The sequence below is a fragment of the Epinephelus moara genome, chromosome 18, assembly GCF_006386435.1.
Source record: "Epinephelus moara isolate mb chromosome 18, YSFRI_EMoa_1.0, whole genome shotgun sequence".
Lineage (NCBI taxonomy): Eukaryota > Metazoa > Chordata > Actinopteri > Perciformes > Serranidae > Epinephelus > Epinephelus moara.
The window spans coordinates 32,972,756-32,992,033 of record NC_065523.1 but is presented as its reverse complement, the minus strand read 5'-3'; the positions used below and the strand labels follow the sequence as shown (position 1 = coordinate 32,992,033).

The 19,278-nt window shown below is 39.2% G+C and overlaps 1 protein-coding gene and 1 long non-coding RNA gene across 3 annotated transcripts in view; one reads left to right on the top strand and one right to left on the bottom strand.

Moving 5' to 3' along the window:
* The window catches only part of LOC126405950 (uncharacterized), a 55,026-nt gene extending 42,786 nt beyond the window's left edge, over positions 1 to 12,240 (top strand). Inside the window, exon 3 of the long non-coding RNA XR_007571618.1 lies at positions 12,148 to 12,240. This is a non-coding gene — a long non-coding RNA (uncharacterized LOC126405950). The remainder of the gene's footprint in view (positions 1 to 12,147) is intronic.
* LOC126405923 (interferon-induced very large GTPase 1-like) lies at positions 7,602 to 17,940 on the bottom strand. 2 transcript variants are annotated; one of them, XR_007571616.1, is made up of 6 exons: positions 17,709 to 17,940; positions 16,426 to 16,454; positions 15,847 to 15,925; positions 14,864 to 14,901; positions 9,304 to 14,751; positions 7,602 to 9,260 (listed from the first exon to the last, which is right to left on the bottom strand). XR_007571616.1 is itself a non-coding variant. In XM_050069965.1 (5 exons), the coding sequence occupies exons 3-5, from the start codon at positions 15,920 to 15,922 to the stop codon at positions 9,949 to 9,951; spliced, it is 4,917 nt and encodes a 1,638-aa protein (XP_049925922.1). In that variant the 5' UTR covers positions 15,923 to 15,925; positions 16,426 to 16,454; positions 17,709 to 17,940; the 3' UTR covers positions 7,602 to 9,948. The 2 variants fall into 2 exon arrangements, 1 of the variants encoding a protein (XP_049925922.1); XM_050069965.1 differs by having other exon boundaries at positions 7,602 to 14,751.
* Positions 17,941 to 19,278: the final 1,338 nt, after the last annotated feature.

Here is a 19,278-nt window from a genome sequence, read left to right as displayed (position 1 = left end):
GTCCCGTTTATACGACAACGATTTCAACTGAAAACAGTAAATTCCAGTTGCGTTTTGGCCAATCCTTTACACGACAGCGGCGTTTTGGGTGCCTGAAAACACAACATTTTGAAAACGGGTTCCAGAGTGCACTTTTTTGGAAACGGCACCATCTCCGTTATCATGTTAACTTGCAATATGCAGTTCCTCTGAAAAAGGAGACTTTCGCACATGCACATTATGGTTCCAGTCACTAGGCATGTGCGAGAAAGTCGACCATCACAATAACAATGGCGGACTCCCAAGCTCTGTTTGTGCTGCTCACCCTGTTGAATTTATCAACGCTTCCCCATCAGAGTGTAGATTTATTTTAGCATCTCCACCTCGTCGTCCGTCCAGGCAAAGGCTTGTGCGGGTGCCATTTTGTTTGTTTATACATCGCCGCTCTGTAGAAGGAAGCGTAAATGTCACACCGCCAACTCCTGGCCTGGCATGTATACTGCAGCGTTTTTGGTCATTTTTGCAGATCCGTGTGCACGGTGATTGTTATCGAAACTTTTTTCAAAATGAAAATGAGAAATGATTCTGTTTTCAGTGGATCGTTTTTGTGTAAACATGGCCTAAATGTGGAGCAGATATACTCCTCTGTGCTATGGAGGCTCTATCTCCGCAATGAATTGGTCGATTTGAGTGATACATTAGAGCCAATAGAATGACGCTATACCCACCAACACGAGATTGACAGCAAAGTCAGCCAATCAGAATCAGCAGAACGCTGTTGTGGGGGAGGTGCCGGCTACTGTATGCGGTCATGCTTTCCCCCGGGTCCTAAAGCCCATCATGTACGCCCGGATTCATTTGAATGCAGCACAACATGTCGGTCTACCAGGATGTATCATGATTTACCGGCAAAACAACAAAGGTAAAAAAATTTTTACAACGATCGTTCGGCAAAACAATTTCTGTTGTTGTTGTTCTTTGGCCTCTATCTCTCTGATGCTTTGGTGTAGTGTGCTTTGGCGGATATATGTGGAAACAGCGGAGTCTCTGCTTTCATTTGAGATGAAGGGCCTGTGTTTTGCATAAAGTGGCGTCGAGAGCCCGAAATATGGCGAGTGGGTCGACACATCGTCGCTGTGTGGAGTTTGATTTGTAGTCATTCATTAAGTTGTCATTTGAGTTGTTTGGGGCATGTAAAAAGGGTTTTTACACCCTTGTAGCCCAAGTTCTGCTGTTTAATTTGATATGCAACATCACTATATTCTTCGTGATTAGTGCGTTGTTTCACGCTGTGTTTGGAAAGGGACTTTCGGGTTTTAACTGGGAACCCAAAATCAAGAAAACAGACTCAAGAAAAATATAGAAGTCTACGATGAACAACATACAGTGTTGCAATAGTACTATAACATATGAATTAAGAGTCAAGTAACACAATATACAGTGAAAAGGGAAAAAACACTCTTAGAGGGTTCTCAGCTTAGTCATTTAATGTAAAACCAAAAGGTTCATGAATGTTGATATGTGTTGTACCATAGATTTCCAATTGTATAAAAAAAATCATATCTTAGAATTCATGGAAGGATTCTCTATGGAAAAACTCTGACTTCATAAAAAGGGTGATGTTAAAGAAATATATGCAGCTGTAAATGTACCTCGGCTTTGGCTGCACCCTCTTCTGTCTCATCTACTGCAGGGGCATGGAAAAAACTGTTTGGTTATGAAATATTATTATAATATTATGACATGAGTTGTTTGATACATTTTAAAAGGACAGGTTACCACCAGATCATTTTTTTCATTGTAATCAGTTACAGTTGCTGAGAAAAAAAATGCTTAATTGAATTACGGTCACTATCAAAATGTTGGTGATTACAAAGGGGTTATTAGTAAAAATCTTATATGTAGAAAATATTAATTCTTTTGTATTATTTCGTTGTGCAAGAATGCCTTCTTTTGGCCTAGTTCTGGACAACAAGGGTCAGCACAGACATTGGTTCAAATTTGAGTGTAACACTTGGGTTTAGGGCCTGGTTTAAAACATTTGTTAGAAAAGTAATCAAGAAGTTATCAAATGAAGTAAGTTACATTACTTTGATGAAGAAATTAAATTGTTACATTTTAGACAGTGTAACTAGTAATCTGTAACCTATTACATTTCAAAAGTATCCATCCCAACACTACCTGTATTGCTGTTTATCAGGCTAGATTGTTTTGATTCGAGTTGCCAAGTGTTGGAGTTATGGGCTGTACAGATGTCTGCCTTCTCTCCAATATAATGGAACAAGATGGCACTTGGCTTGTGGTGCTCAAAGCACCAAAAACATAATACATTTGTATAACGCAACAGCGCTGTCTCTCTCTAGGAATCATGACGTTGTTACTCAAGATAATCAACAGACCTTGTTGTGAGCAGTTTCATGTAGGAACTATTTTCTTGACTTACTACTTCTTGGCTTGTGCACTTGACAGTGTGAGATGTCAACATTGATGCTGTCCTCGGCTGAGCTGTAATGTTAGCTAGCTCAGTAGAGCTCGGTGAGCTAGCAGTGGATGCATGCTTCCCTCTGCACAGTGACATAATTGACTTGTAGTTCGGTAGAAAGAAAACAGTTCCTACATGAAACTGCTCACAACAAGGTCTGTGGATTATCTTGAGTAACAGGTCCTGATTTCTGGAAAGAGACATTGCTGTAGTTTTTGGTGCTTTGAGCACCACATGCCCAGAGCCATCTAGTTCCATGATGTTGGAGAGAAGGCAGACATCTCTACAGCTAATATCTCCAACACTCATCAAGTCACACCAAAACAATCTCGATTTATAAATGACACTACAGTAAAGAGCAAAAATATGTATTTATATTGGGGCGTCGGTAGCATAGTGGATAGTGCCGGCGCCCCATGTACAGAGGCACCGCCTTGCTGCAGCGGCCACAGGCTGGACTCCAGCCTGCAGCCCTTTGCTGCGTGTCATTCCCCACTCTCTCTCTCTCCCCCATTTCATACACTGCCCTGTCCATAAAAGGCAAAAAGCCCCAAAAAACAATCTTTAAAAAAAAAAGTATTTATAATGGGGGGTGACCTGTCCCTTTAATAAATCCTTAGTGTTTGAACCTCAACTGACATATAAATATAATGTTACAATATAACTAGTCCATACCCATTGAGTACAGCATACCATACCATGACTTAGTCATACAACATTCGGCCACGGGGGGAGCCACAACAATCGTTTGAATTTTAGCCATTTTTAAGCATTTTTCTGTTGTTATAGCGCCACCCAGTTGCCAATTAGAGTTAAATTTCTCTAGTCACCTTGAGACGTCCTGTTCTACATATCTACCAAGTTTAGTAAGACCTTTATGTGATGAGCCACGCCCTCCACAATTTTCATTGCCTTATAGAAGCTCGGTTTTAGTAAGTTTTCCAACTTTTGCCAAGAGGGAACTTTAGATANCTTCATTAGCATCCTCCCATGACCCTCTACCACTGTGCCAAATTTCACATGGATTGACCAAATCAGTGAGGAGAAAAACGTGGAACACACACACAGACAGACAAAGTTTTCGTCATTATATAGTAAGATCAGTTCTTGTGTAAAATATGACCTTTCCCATTGGCTGCAGATGGTACAAATCTGATTTCAGGCTCTCCTCCTCCAGCTGCTGTGTTATCATCGTTGTCTTCCTCCATCTCATCTGCTCTTCATCTTTAAAGACTCATACTGTATGGCAAAGCTATTCAGACAATTGCAACAATGAATGATCACTGCAAAAACACATTACCACTCAAGCTGATGAAGCAAATTATTTGATAAGTGTAGAAAATGTTAATGAAGAGTAGTGAATGATGAAGGAGATCATAGTCAGAATAACTTAGCAGTCAACCCCAACTATTGCTTAAAACATAAGATGTTTTTTTTTGCAAGAAAATGACAAGTATGCTTAAGAAAACAAACACTGTAAGATAAAAACTAGAAGTATGTGATTATCTGAACAGCTGCCACATCTTTTGTCCTGTGTCTCTTTAGCACTGTCTGGTCTGTGAAGACATGGCTGCTTTGTCAGAAATACTTTCTGGCCCCACCCTACGTATTTTGAGTTCTGGTTAATTCAGAAACAGGTTTACAGCGGATACAACAGTTCAACAGTTGTTTGTTTAGAAAGACAAAAAATATCTAATAGGAGATCCACTGATATTTAACACATATAAGAAGAGGTTAGTCCAAAAAAGGATTGGTTCATTTGAACCAATAAGATTTTGCCACAACCTCTGGGAGCCATCTGGTTGTTGTTAAACTTTAAAACTGTTTATTTCTCTGCTGCTGTCAGCTGTCGTTTCCTTGTCACATTGACGCAACCCTCCTCCACCCCTTTCACCTTCAGGTTTCATCACAACCACCACCCATGGGTCCTTCCACTGAACTCATCAGAAGTCTTGCCCCACATCACATCAATCCTTATATTCAGCCATTACTCTTCACCCCACCAGTACCACCATTACCAGTGTGTAGACTCCACTGATAATAATGTTACAGTGGGGACTAATCGGCAAAGACTTTTGCAGTGTAAAATAAATTGATTTAATTACCTTGTTTTTGTTTGTTTTTGTTGCTGTTGTTGTTGTTTTTTTGTTTTAACAAAGTCACTCATGATTGAACTGAAGCTGTTTGAAAAGGTCAGTGTCTGTTATAAAAATTGTACAGGCTCATTTGAAGTCTATACACAAAAACAATATATAATCTATACTCACCATTTGTTGTGTGTCTCCCCTGCTCTGGCTGGTCTGTGTGAATGTGACTGCCTTGTCAGGAATCTTTCTAGTCCGTACCCTTCATAGACCGAGATCAGAAACCTGTTTAATTATGGATCCACCCCTCCCTCCTGCTCCTGGCAAATGTAATGTGGTGCAGTATCGACAAAACCAAAAGGGAATGTAAGACAGTGCTATTTTAAGTCACCTTGTGACTTAGATGAAAACAACAATGAGGCTGAAAGGTCACAATTCTCAGACACTGCTAAGCACATGCTGCTCTCAACAGTGCACTGTAACTCTGGTAGCTACAGCTGATGCAATAGTTCATATTTAGAAAGACATGAAGCATCGAACCAGGAGATCCACTGATATTTGACACTTCAGAAGAGGCTAGTCCAAAACAGGACAGAGGCATTGATTCAGTCTCAAGCCTTCAGTTTTAACTAAAACTGCTTCTGATGAAAGTAAAACCAGTGGAGTTTGGNAGGAGATCCACTGATATTTGACACTTCAGAAGAGGCTAGTCCAAAACAGGACAGAGGCATTGATTCAGTCTCAAGCCTTCAGTTTTAACTAAAACTGCTTCTGATGAAAGTAAAACCAGTGGAGTTTGGAGTAACCTTACTGTTAAATAACCAAGTGCCGGTACAATGCAGTAGAAGCACTTGTGAGGCTGATGATTCAGACCTTTTAAGCCTTTCCTCAAATGTTTCTTTTATGTTGTTGATGGTACTGACTAAAGAAAGAGTTTTACTTGGGTAAACAGTAAATGTTTTTGCCAGTCTGTTAAGACAATCACGCAGATTATGGGGTTTGACAAGCTTCACAGGCTTCTGTGCCTGATGCCAGATGGTTAGTCCAGCCCTGGATGTGGTGGGTGACTGGGTCAAGCACAAGACTTTCACACACGAGACTGGGGTTTGAGTCCTGTGGAGTCAGCAGTGGGATTCTTTTTAAGACTTAATTGACATATTGCCTTCAGTTTTTAGGATGTATAAAGTTGCTGTATGCACGCTTGGTACATGAACTTTAGCAAAATAGTTGAATAGACCCGTTCTTATTAACGTCATATTTTAACGATGCCAGGACGCCCAGTTTTTTGTTTAACCTCGTTAAAGCCTTTTTAATGGCTTTATTTTTTGTAAACAAAACGTAACTTTTCTTTAAACACTTATTTCTGTTTGTCTAGACCCTTTTACCTCAGTTTCATTTTATTGTTACACCCCTCATCCCTCAGTGTAATCAGGGAATGTAACAACAAAAGCTATTTGATCCTTCCCTTAGTCCACACCAACCTCTTTTTGTATTTTATTATACTGGTTTTAAAAAGTCACAACACTTGTCTGCACTTGCAAAAAAAAAGTTAAATTTATTAGGCTACAACGTTTCAGTCATGGACCTTCATCAGGTAGATTATTATACTGGTTTCAAATCATAGCCTATCCTTCTGGTCACTGGACAACATCCGTGTTATCTGAGGTTCTGCATGTTTTTGGCAGAATGCTGTGATGTATTAAAAAAATGACCACTACAAGGTGGGCACATACACTGATAGATGGACAGTGGATTAAACATACACATGCATAGAGGGGTATGTATGCTGCACGAATTGTTAAGACCCTTGGGACAAATTAAGAGTTAATTTCATGTAAGAACGTTATGATGAGACTGCATGAAATTGAACTTTGAATCAATATTCCCACCAGCTAAATTTGGATAACAAGTTTGTTTAATTTAGAGTGCTAGATGTATATCTATACTAAAGCATGGACAATATAAAAGCTATACGCTTTTGACAGTCAGGTATTATTATCATAGTTGCTCCATATATGAGACAGAAGCTAGCTGTCTAGTATTTAACTTGTGCTGTATGCAAAATGTTACAATTGTGTTCTTTTAAAAGTTATGATAGGTAGTGTACAATCTACTATAAACACATGAATATACCAGTTTGTAACTGGGCCTAAGGGCTAAAAAAAGGACAGCAAAACTTTTGTTGTTGTTTACTGTCTTCATAATAATTCATAATCATGTCTGTACAAAGATAAATATGTAAATCAGAACAACATCAGACCAGACACCCTCTCTGCAAAGCTGCAGTCTTAATCATACAGCCTGTCATTTTATGGCTAATTTTCCTTTAGCCTTAAATGAATCGGATGAAATCATATTTAAAGGCAGTTTTTTAAGTTTGATTAAAATGTTCACTCTTGGTCTTCACTTAAACTAGACTAAAATGTTGTATGTAAAACAATCATCTATCCAGTCTTTCAGTGACTAAAATGTCATGTGTTTTTACCGGCTTACATTAGACTAAAATGTTTAAGGTTTTCTTTGATGAAGGCGAGACTAAATGTCCAGCGCTAAGACTAAAACTAAAAATTGCTGACAAAATTTGCACCATTTGTGATTTTGGATCATAAAGATTAAACATACTTAAATTAGTATGTGACAGGACTTTCTTCAAATGCTTATCAATAACAAAGGAGACGGACACTCCAATGACTGTTTGAAGGGTTTATTTATTGCACTGAAATGAAACATTCATTTTTTTTTTCACAAGACTGACATTTCTTTTTCAAAAGTGTAAAATTGTTGAATACTCCAAATACTTGAGAAAGACAAATCATCATTCACCATTTTCACAAAAAAAAACAGACTTTGAGAAAACATCCTAAAATAAAAACTGTTTACCTGTGTTTTGATCTTGATTTTAAAATCCTGTTACTTGTATACAAAGCTCTAAATGGTCCTGCGCTTCAGTACATGAGGTCATCCAACCATTGCTCGTACTAATTCTAAAGCAGGAGAGGCTGTCTTTTGCATATATGTCCCAGCAGATGAAACACCCAGCCTGTGGACCTGTGAGAGGCACACTTTTAAAAGCAAGTCAAAAACATTTCTCTTAATAACAGTCTATGGCTGACTTCTTCAGTGTGTGTGTGTGTGTGTGTGTGTGTGTGTGTGTGTATGTGTGTCTTGTATGTTTGGGCATTTGTAATTTTGGCACTGATTCTTTCTCTACTTGTCATTTGCACTTGTTTTATTATTATATGTCATTTCTAAGTGGTAGCACATTGTGGTGCATTTTATTGTGTATAAAATGCACCATATAAATAAAGATGACTTTACTTGAAAAATAAAACATATTTTTAATTAAACAACTTGGTTTGTCATCTTGTAGTTGTATGAACATGTCAGTTTGTAGTTACAGTTTATACCCACGTCTGTCCAAAGTCATTTGTAGCCCTGACAGTTGACAATGCTTCTAATGTTGCTGCAAAGAAGGTGCATATTCTAAAACATGGATGCTTCACACACATCTTAAACTCAGCAGCACAGAAGATCTATACAATCAGCACAGTTTCAAGATGGGCGCCCAAGATAAGTGTCACCAGTTCAGTATCTGACCAGATACTGATCAAACCTTTTGTTTCTGGCTTATGATTGAATAATGGCCAGAAAAGTGTTTCAGCAGAACATTATGATGTCACAGTGAAGCTGACCTTTGACCTTTTTGATATAGAATTTCATCACTTCATCATCTTGTTCTATTAGAGATTTGTGTAGATTTGGTCATAGTTATCATATGAATTCTTGAGTGATTGTCAAAAACTTGTTTTGTGAGTGAGGTCACATGGATCTTGAACTTTGACCACGAAATTTGTTGATGTTTGTACCAAATTTGAAGTTGTTGTTGTTTTGTTGTTTTTTAACCCTTTAACTTTCACCTAAACTGTTCGGTAGAGCACATTTTGAGTCACTATATCTGAATAAAAAATGTTCACCCAACCTCATTAACCTATCTTTAACATTTGGTTAAAGTATGTTATGCAAAATAAGTCCACTAGATGTCACTGTGTCTTTAAATATTCTGCCGTTTTAGTTGACCTGCTACAGGAAGTCAGGAACAAAAGACTCATTCCAGACATTGGGGCTCTGTGTGGTAGGATTGTCAAAGGTGGACATGTGGTTTTTTGACGTTCTAGTTTCAGAGGTCTGACTGAACAGACTTATGTAACTTTATACAAGAAATAAAGGACGAATAATAATAATATTCTTTTTAAAACATGCTCTACCAAACAGTTCATTTGTCCTTTTAGAGTAAAGGGAGTGATGCCAAACTAATGTAATTGAAATTAAGTAATTACTACAAAATAAAAGTATTTCATTGTTGTTAAACAATTTATGCAGAATAACTGTGTAAGTCTGATTTTTTTTTTTTTACATTCTAAAGCCATGCTAAACCAAACAGTTGAATTGTCCATTCATGGTGAAGGTAGGGATGCTAAGATAATACATTTACAATTTTTATCCCCCCCAAAAAAGGTTAAATTCTCACTGTTTTGACAACATATATTTAATGTTATTCGACTGTATAGAAATTGTATCAGTATGATTTTTCAACATTTATGAGATGTTTTGAAAATACTACAATGTTAAATATCTGGAATAAATACATGGAAATAATACTAGTACTAGTGAGAAATTGATATATGCTGGTATACTAACCGGGCGGCACGGTGTTTCTTTGTGCCAAATTTAAAGGAATTCCCTACCATCAAAGTGTACGTTTGTGCCAAATTTAAAGAAATTCCCTACCATCAAAGTGTACGTTTGTGCCAAATTTGAGGAAATTCCCCTAAGACCTTCTTAAGATACCGCATACACGAGAATGATTCAGACGCAAGGTAATTTTGACCTGAACTGTTGACCACCAAAATCTAGTCAGTTCATTGTTACGTCCAAGTGGACATTTGAAGCAAATTTGAAGAAATTCCCTCAAGGTGTTCTTGAGATATCTCATTCACAATAATGGGACAAAGGGATGGACAGACGGACAACCTGAAAACATAATCCCTTTTGCCCACGCGGAGGCATAAAAAACTATGACTGATTCTGATCTGTCTCTTTTTACAGTCATCCTGTAATGGCTAACAAACATGCCATTTATAATTACACATTTGTTGTGTTCGCCTTTGCTTCATGGCATTTTCAGGAATCCTGACTAAATAATGTTATCCTGCAAAACAAACTGAGATACATATTGATCACATTATAAATAGGTGCTGTTTCTTTCAGTCATCTTGGGGAAGGCCTCATCCTGAATATTGCTACTGTCGCGCTCCTTCAATCAAATCAAAAGCTCCTATTTCTTTTCAACAGTTAAAGACAGTTTCTGTTATACTGAGTAGAGTTTGGTTGTTTCTGGCTCAGTCACAGATTGTACATTTCATCCAGACTTTCAACAGCTTCTTCTTCACTGTGGCCTCTCCACTCAGGAGGAATTTCTCCCCTGCCCTGGAATTTTAATTTATAGTGGTCTTCCAGTTGCTGCTGAAATCGACATACAAACCATTTCCAGTATGTCAGCTTAGACTCATCGGGAGTAATTTGCCATGTTGCATACTTCTCCCCAGCACGTTGATACTGTTTATAGGGAAAAATGTCATTTGAATCAGGATGGGGGTAGAAACATTGATCACTTGCAACTAATGTTGTGCAGAAGTTGATGACCAGTTCCACTGTGCCTCGAATATGCCATCCTTCAATCCCAGAGGGCCGATGAAAAGGCACACTGTGTTTGTCAGGACTGTGATTTTCTAGCGTGTTGGTACAAACAGCTGCACAGAATGGACACTTTACCCAGCAGCAGTTACACAGCTGATCGATGAGGATTTGATCAGGCTTCATCCTGAATTCCTCCATCTTATCCAGTGAGAGGCTGCTCACATCCTTCATGACAGATACAAGGCCTTTCTCTATCTCTTCTTTAAGGAAGTCAAAATCATTAATGTCACTGAAGTCTTGACAACAAAAGGTGTTGAATGTCAGCTCATCTTTTAGCAAACTGGAAAATTCCTTTAACCACATGTCTGAGTCTCCTCTCTGGGTTTTGACTTTCTCTGTTGCAGCAAATAAAGCTTGACTCACAAGCTTATTGATGTCTTCAACATTTTTCTTGAGTATATTCCGTGCTTTATCTGTGTTGTCTGTGAAGATGTATTTTTGTACTTGCTCTTTTATAAAAGTCTCTGCTTGGTTCCTTGGGTGTCGGATGTAGGTGATAAAACCACCAAAGTCCTCTTTCTCAGCCAGTGACTTCAGCAAGTGTTTCTCCAAGTTCAACCTGTTCCCACTGAATGCTGGGAAACTGCACTTCATCTCTCCAGCAAGATCAATAGCAGTCTTGTTACAGACGGCCTCAACAGTGGAACTCTTCAGTTTTTCACATATCAGTTCTCCAAACACAACAGCAGATGAGCTTCCTCTGCAGAAGCTGCTGAAAATGTTGTAATATTGCTTTTTCTTGCTTTCTACACAAGTGACTGCATCGTTGTTTCTTTTGTATTTTTTATGGGACTCTGAAAGCCATCTCCCTGCCTTGTCAAACACATACAGTAAAATATTAACTGTGAACTCCTTCTTCACAGCGTATCTGCTGTTTGATTCAAACTCTTTCACCTTTTCTTTGACATTTTTGGCCACTTCTTGCAAGTAAATTGATCTGTAGCCTCTTGTAGCGACAGGTTTGTTCTCGATTGCATCAAGGGACTGTTTTTCAATGCTGTCAATGAAGGATCTGATCAGTTGCTGTTCTTCAAATGCTAAAGATCTCCTTGATTGTATGAATGTTTTTTCTAAATTCTTAGTTCTTCCTTGCCCCTCATCATCTTGGGATTGTTGGCCTGTATTACACAGGTCTCGGTCCTTGCTGAGAGCTACATAGACACTGTAATCACCAACCTCTGATATTTTTTTGTATCTGCCACTCCTTTCACATTGAGCTATAAGAGACCATTCAAAACCAAGCTCCTGAAGGATAATTGCCTGATCTTCTTCATAGTTGATGTCCTCAATAGGTCTTGTGCCTGCAGTTAGTTCACTAACCCAGCCATTCCAAACAGAGTTGAACTGTTTTATAAGTTCCTCTTCATCTTTTGCCTTGTCCTTTAACTGATGAGCGAGCTCTTTGCTCTTTTGTAGCAGCTTGTTCTGAAACTCTGTCTTCTTATCATCGAGCTTTTTACAAGCATTTTTCTGCTCAATCACTTCATCCAGTTTTCTTTTGACTCCTTTCACTTGGTCGTCATGAAACTCCTTGATTTTGCTTTGAAATCGTCCTCGCCACTGAACCAATATTTCTTTGTTGATGTCATCCTCAAAGTATGTTGTCATTGCTTTTTCGATTTCTTCATATGTTTTATTAATTTTCTCATGTAGATAACTGAGCTCAACCTTGTCAAGTTTTCCATTTTCAATTCTGGTATGTAACCTGTTCTCAATGGTCAACATGTTGCTCCTCAGGGCCCAGGTCCAGTTCATATACTGCTCCTCAAGTTTTCTGTACACTGCAATCTCATGTGTGTTTTTGAAACTGAAAACAAAATTTTCATTCAACAGGGCATTCCACAGGTCCTGAATTTTGCTTTTGAACTGTGAGAGAAAAATTTCAGCTGACTGTGAAGCTTTAGAGAGGATGACGGTCTTCAGCTCTTGGACGCTTTCACTGTAACCTGGATTTGGGGGAGCCATAGGTGGACTTCCCTCCCATAGTTGGGCAAAGTATTTCACATCTTTCTGCACATCAAATGTAATGACATCACTGAAGCACTCAGCATCACAAACCTCCTCTTTGGCTGCTAGTTGGGCCATCTTGTCCAGTTTTTCTTGCAGCCGTCTCTTTCCGTCCATGTTCTTCTCTGCAGCTGTAATATCTGTAACATTCTGGTGAACAAATACACAACTTGGAGAAAGTTGAACTTTCTTCATCCTCATGAAAGCCTGAACAACAATCTGCAGAACATCTTGCATCTCAGCTGGATTTTCTCCAAAGATGTTGATCAGTGTCATGTTTCCCAGACCAACAACAAATGTTGCCAGTTCATTGTCGTGGTGAAGAGTGCTGTTACCCTCCAACTCAAGAGCGCGCAGTCCTTCAGTGTCCACCACTAGAATGTAGTCAAAGTCAAAGTCTTTCTTGATCTCATCTGAAACTTTGACCAGCTGCATGAAGGCACCTTTGGTGCACCTGCCAGCACTCACTGCAAACTGTAAACCAAACATGGCATTCAGCATTGTTGATTTTCCACTGCTTTGTACACCCAGCACTGACAAAACAAAAACTCTCTTGTCGCCCAGTTTCTTGATGACTTCATCTAAAAGACTAGAGATCCACGTTAAAGGCACATGACCTGCATCACCATCCATCAGTTCCATTGGGTGTCCTGATATCATCAACTCTGCAGCCAGCTCAGGGTATTTAGACCAGTCAGTTTGTCCCCTCATTGTTTGTTTCTGCAGAGATGCATGGGCTTCATAGATCTGTCCCATTTCTCTAAAGATGTGCTCCAAGCCAAAAGTGGCAGACTGTAGTTTTGTTGATATTTGTTCAAGCTCAGTTTGCTTGCTTTTTAACTGATCAGATTTGTCATGCTTCTTTTTCAAAGCCAAGACCTCAGACCACTTTTCATCATAGCTCTGTAAAATTAAAGACAGATCATCTGTGGAGAGGGCATCAATCAAAATCTGAGTCCACTTCAGGAAATACTCTCTATCTGTTGATGGCAACGACGAGAGGGTTTCAGTGAACAACTTCATTACTTCACTACAGGAAGCAGTGCATTGATCTTGTCGTATTCGCATCAGTTCCTTTTGCTTTTTACATTTCTCCTTCTCAATGTGTCCTTTGAGGTGATACAGTTCTTTGTTTATTCTGCACCACTTGTGCCACAGTTGGCCTTGACAAGGGAGAAATGTATCTTTGATCTTTGAAATATCCATCCCCTGAAGCAAGTTCACAATTTTCATTGCAGCAGATTTTCCCTTTTGGCAGACTTTGTCATCTTCATCCACTCTGATTCCAGAGACCTCAGTCATGGTTTCAAGCTGGAAGGATGCATGTGGTCCTGACAAAATTCTTCCAATGATTCTTTTCAGTTCTTCAGACACATCTGACTGGCTTCTGTCCCTGAGACCCATTATGTATTTTCCCTTTTTTTTCTCAACTGCACCACATTCACTATCAGCAGTGAGACATATGAGAGGCTTTGGAGACTTGAGAAGGACTGACATAACTGCAGAACCTTTGTCCTCTTTTCCCAGAGTTGGTACAAGAACCACATTGATTGAAGATTTGTCAGTCAGTATGTCACGCTGTTTTTCAATTGACAGAGCATCACCATGAAGATTACAGAAGGCAATGCAGTCACGGAAGATATCATTGGGTTTTCCAGCAGGGCAGTACCAGGCAATCTCTGCCACACCATCCATCAGATGGCGAGACTTGGTGCTACCTGGGCAGTTTCTGTGGAAGAAGGTGCTGTGACGGTCATTGATCAAAGTGTTAATCAGCTGTGACTTAGACAGAGATAGTGAACCCAGGCGGAGAAATGACACCATGGGTGTCTCAGCTTTGCAGATGGGCATACTCTTCATGGTGACGGTGTTTGAATTATCTTTGATTTCAGTTACCTTCCATGTTTTTCTTATTTGTCTGAAAGTCCACAGAGGACATTCAATGTCCATTGTGACTGGGTCAGGAACAAGCAAAGGTAAGGCATACTGACATTGTGATAGCTTTGTAATCATGTTCTGCTTCAAAAAGCTGTCTGAGCAGTGAAATACTGCCATTTGAACATCCATTGGATGCACGTGAGTCTGTTTTGATTGATCAAAGTCTACAGTGGTGCTACAAAAATCACTTAAGTCATCATCATCTGTATCAACAGTGTCAAACTCTACAACAGGCTTTGAATGGGTCACCTCATCACTATCCTGTCTTACAGGAATATATCTGGCCCTGTAGTCTAACATCATCAACCTCTGAAGAAAAGTATGAGTGAGTTCTTTCTCAGATGTTTCATGGTCCTGTTTCACAGGTGGACCTACTTTAAGAAAATCTGCTGGTGACAACTTCTGTTGATGTTTGTCTTGAAGGTGAAGTCTGCCAAGCAGTGTTTCGGTTTCTCGTTGATATTGTTCCTTCCTGTTGATCTCTTCAGAACTCTTCACTGACTGCTGTAAATAAGTAAATAAATATGTCCTGTATGTATAAAATTGTAACACCATACAATGAGGTATAAAGTAAATCATCCTTAACATTTAATGAATTAAATATGGAGTTTCTTACCTTATCCTTGTTTCCACTCTTATCCATATTTAAGGTACCTGCAATAGAATAAGTGTATTATATGAAGGATGGAGCAATATACTTTTAAAGTGATATCTTGTTTTTCTGTTGATAATAACTGTAATCTATTTTGAACATTAAAGGCACTATGTGTAACAATTTCAGTTGTTCTTTGAGACAAACAAATTTTGCAGTCAAAAGTGTGTCCTAGCACATGTGTATTTACCTCCATCAGCATATCTAAGTATGTCCGTAAGCTCCGAAATTCTCATTTACATATACATTGCGACCGGTGTCTCATCATGTACGTGCGCATCTTGAAAATACAGGTACGTACAAGGACATACTTGAGAAATATGGAATCGCCTTTTGCGTTTTCACTTGCGTTTCCGGTTTCCGTCTGCAGGTAGAGTGACGAAAAGCAGCAGCAAGCAGGCTAGTCACAAGTGCCGGTTAAAAAAGGCAAAAAGGCAACGTGACCGGCGATTTAAAAAGAACGAGGTTCAACATCGGGGTAGCCTTTCCCAGGTGGAGAGAGCTGCTGAAGGAGAATCACAGCTAACCGCTGTTAGCGATGCAGTGTTTCGAGGAGAGGGATGAGGTGTGTGAGGTTGAGCCACTTGTCAGTTGTCAAAAGACAAGACGTGATTGGTTTGTTTTCGATTTACACCCGCCCCAACAGTCCTACATTGTAAACACAGCCAGCATGGTGAGGAGGGGGTTTGTCAACTCGCGTCGCGTGTGTCTGTGTAGCAGCCTGAATGAATACTCCATGAAGTATCAGATGACATGGTTTCATCAATGTTATCATAGCTTTTTGGTACACAGCAGCTACCGCTGTTGCAATACGCGCTTGAAACAGTGAATGCAATATACGATCTCAACACTAGGTGGGAGAAATTCCTACACAGTGCCCGTTTAAAAGCTTCATTAGCTCTATTCTTGACTTTTTCATATTATTGCTGTATTCATGAAAATATCACCTGTCCCAGGGTTCAGATTCTCCTCCTTTTGTTGTGCTGTCATCATTCTTTGAGTGTTCAGCATCACTGGGTTCATTCACTGGATTACAGTAAGAAAACATTATTTTATTTAACATACGTTAACCAGGTTAGAACTTTTGACATTAGGTACATGTATGACTAAATGCAACCAGGTTTATATTTTAGTGAGACAAAAGGAATCTCTTCTGCAAGTGTTGTTTCAGTTCATCCATGTGTTCAACCGGGAAGTTGAAGGACTCAAACTCAGTGTAAACTAACAAGGTCACAAGGTCAAGGTCACATTTATTTCTATAGCACATTTAAAAAGACAGAAGTCACCAAAGTGCTTTACAAGAACACTGTGAAAATTACAATACCACATAAATAGAATGATAAATACCAAAATATAAGAACAGATACAAAAATACAAAAAAAAAAAAAGGCAAAAGGCTCCAATCTTCAGCTGAAGGTTCAGGTATTCGTGCTGAACTTTGACATAACTTCAGAAAAAAAGCATTTAAAAAAGAAATGCTTCTGTATGAACAATGACAACTGAGGACCAAAAGATGTCATCCTTACCTCTGTTTTAGCTGCTCTCTTCTCCTCGTCTACAGCAGGGTGATGTAACAACAAGCAGATTGCACGATCAGACATAAAAGAATTTGTTCCAGTTAGTTAAACATTCCAGATTTACACATATAGTTTGAATTATTAGAAAAAAATATCCACATTCAAAAACCCCAACATAGCTGACATGTGTGCGCTTGCGCGAGACTGTGAGACATGGGCACCGCGTTCATGTGTGTTCACGTGCTTTCGCTGGTCTCGCGCGCAAGTGCGCACACGTGAGCACACGTGAGCATGGTCCACAGAGAGGCAGTCAGAGCTGCAGGTTACAATGAGGCTAAAAACAGAGTTCAAATGACGTTTTTCCAAACAACTTTTTATGTCGGGGCTTCAGGACACTTGGATCACTACGGACGAGCAGTATGGAGATATTTTATGGTTTCAATTCTGTGTTCTTGGACGTATTAATCTGGGTCGCCGTCAGCCATTAGGTGCAGTTGTGTTGCTACCCACTTCTCCCTCGGATCTCCGTAAGTGTTGTGAGGACTCTAAAACTTCACCAGAGCCTCCCTCAGCATATGGGTGAGTAGATAATGGCTGAATTTTCATTTTTGGGTGCACTATCCCTTTAAGGGGGTGTTACAAACTTTACATGACTTTCTGTGTATGCCGTCATAAATATAATTCATGATGAGCAAACATGACAAACAATTTTTGAAAATAGCTAATAGAGGGAAAACACGGGACTATCTTTACCATCCAGCACTGAAACCCATTTAGCCATCCCATTTAGACAATCAGAACTCAAAAAGCATCACTTATATTTCTGTAGTTTTGGGTTAAACTCCAGCTGGAAGGGAAAGTTCATTTGACCCAAATAAGAGTCCAGTTCAAAAACTGACTCCTCATCATCCTTCCCAAGTAACTTATATTGTGAGGACATTTTGACCATCCCTCAATGTTTAAAAAAATGAGTTTGAAGGTTAAAACTTGGCATTAAAATTAAGGTTTGAATTAGGTTTAGGTTAGGATTCTGGTTAGGGCTGGGGTTAGACAGTTAGTTAGGATGGTTATGATTAAGGTAAGGGGCCAGGGCATGCTTTATGTTAATGACAATGCTCACAAGAATAGAAAGACAAACTGTATTGGTCTGTATTTGTGCCAACGCTCTGAAAAAATGTCAAGTCAGATCACAATATAAAATTCAAGTTGTTTGAAAAGTTCAGTGTCTGTTGTAAAAAACGTGCATGCTAAAATTAAAGTGTTAAACAAAACGGTATGTAATTTAAACTCACAGTTCTGTGTCTCCTTCGCTCTGCCTGGTCTGTGTGGATATGGCTGCTGTATTCTCTAGCCCAACTCTATATATAGATAGATCAGAGGCCTGTGTCCTGTGTGACGTTAGGTCTGCCCCTCTCAAATCCCTCCCACCAGCCCCTGACAAATCTGACGTGGTGTTATAGGTGGAAGGAGCTGGGAAATTCTGCAGGCACATTACTTGAAGATCAGTGATGACAAAAGGACACGTGAAAGTCGCACAGCTAAGTCAGTAATAACAAAACTAAAAGTGAAAGTAAGGGAGCTCCATTTCCTGGAAACCTTGTGACTTAGTTATAGGCTAAAAGGTCACACTACTCAAACACTGCCAAGCACATACTGCTGTCAACACTGAATATCTGTGATTTGCAGAGCCACAGCTGCTACAAGAGTTCATGTTTGTTTAGAAAGACATTAATTATGAAACCAGGAGATCCACTGATGTTTAACGCATACAAGAAGAGGTTAGTCTTAAAACAGGAGAGAGGCATTGATTCAGTCTCAAGCTTTCAGTTTTAATTAAAACTGCTCCAGATGAGAGTTTTAAAGTAAAACTGAAAGCTTAGATCAAATCCCATTTCCTTTTATGGGTGAGCAACTTTACTCTTAAAGCCTCTCTCTCCAGTGTATTTTGGTATTTTTATGATATTTAATATTTTTCTGAGTCATGTCCTGACAGTGTCATTTAGCCACATTGTTCGCCAATTTTTTTTTTTTTACAAATGACTTAATTTCGTGCTCAAAGTTTAAAATAAGAAGGTTGTTGCTAATATGGGAAGGTGACATGTGACTCTATAGTAGAATCTGCAAGTCACATGTCATCCACCGAGCTTGCACAGGTGTACTGTTATAAATATGATACACTCAATCACTGTAAGCTAGCCTGTCTATTTATGTTGTATTTTACCATAACTATAGCGTGATAGCCTTAGTTATACCTCTCAGTGTAGTTGTGTCCTCCACCTAAGTTTAGTGTGTTGATTATTTTCATAATGGCATTTATAATCTTACTATATAATGACGAAAACTCTGTCTGTGTGTCTGTTCCACATTTTTCTCCTCACTGACTTGGTCAATCCATGTGAAATTTGACACAGTGGTAGAGGGTCATGGGAGGATGCCAATGAAGCAATATTACATCAATTGGCCAAAGGGGGGCGCTATAGCAACCAATTGAAATGGCAAACTTTGAATGCGCATATCTCATGCCCCGTATGTCGTAGAGACATGAAACTTTGCACAGAGATGCCTCTCCTCATGAGGAACACATTTGCATCAAGAACCCATAACTTCCAGTTATATAGATTTTCCGCCATTTTGAATTTTTTGAAAAACACTTCAAATCGATCTCTTCCTAGGAAGTTTGACCGATCTGCATGAAACTGGGTGAACATAATCTAGGGACCAATATCTAAAGTTCCCTCTTGGCAAAAGTTGGAAAACTTACTAAAACTGAGCTTCTATAAGGCAATGAATATTGCGGAGGGCGTGGCTCATCACATAAAGGTGTATAACATCTCAAGGGTTTCACCCATCACCACGCAACTT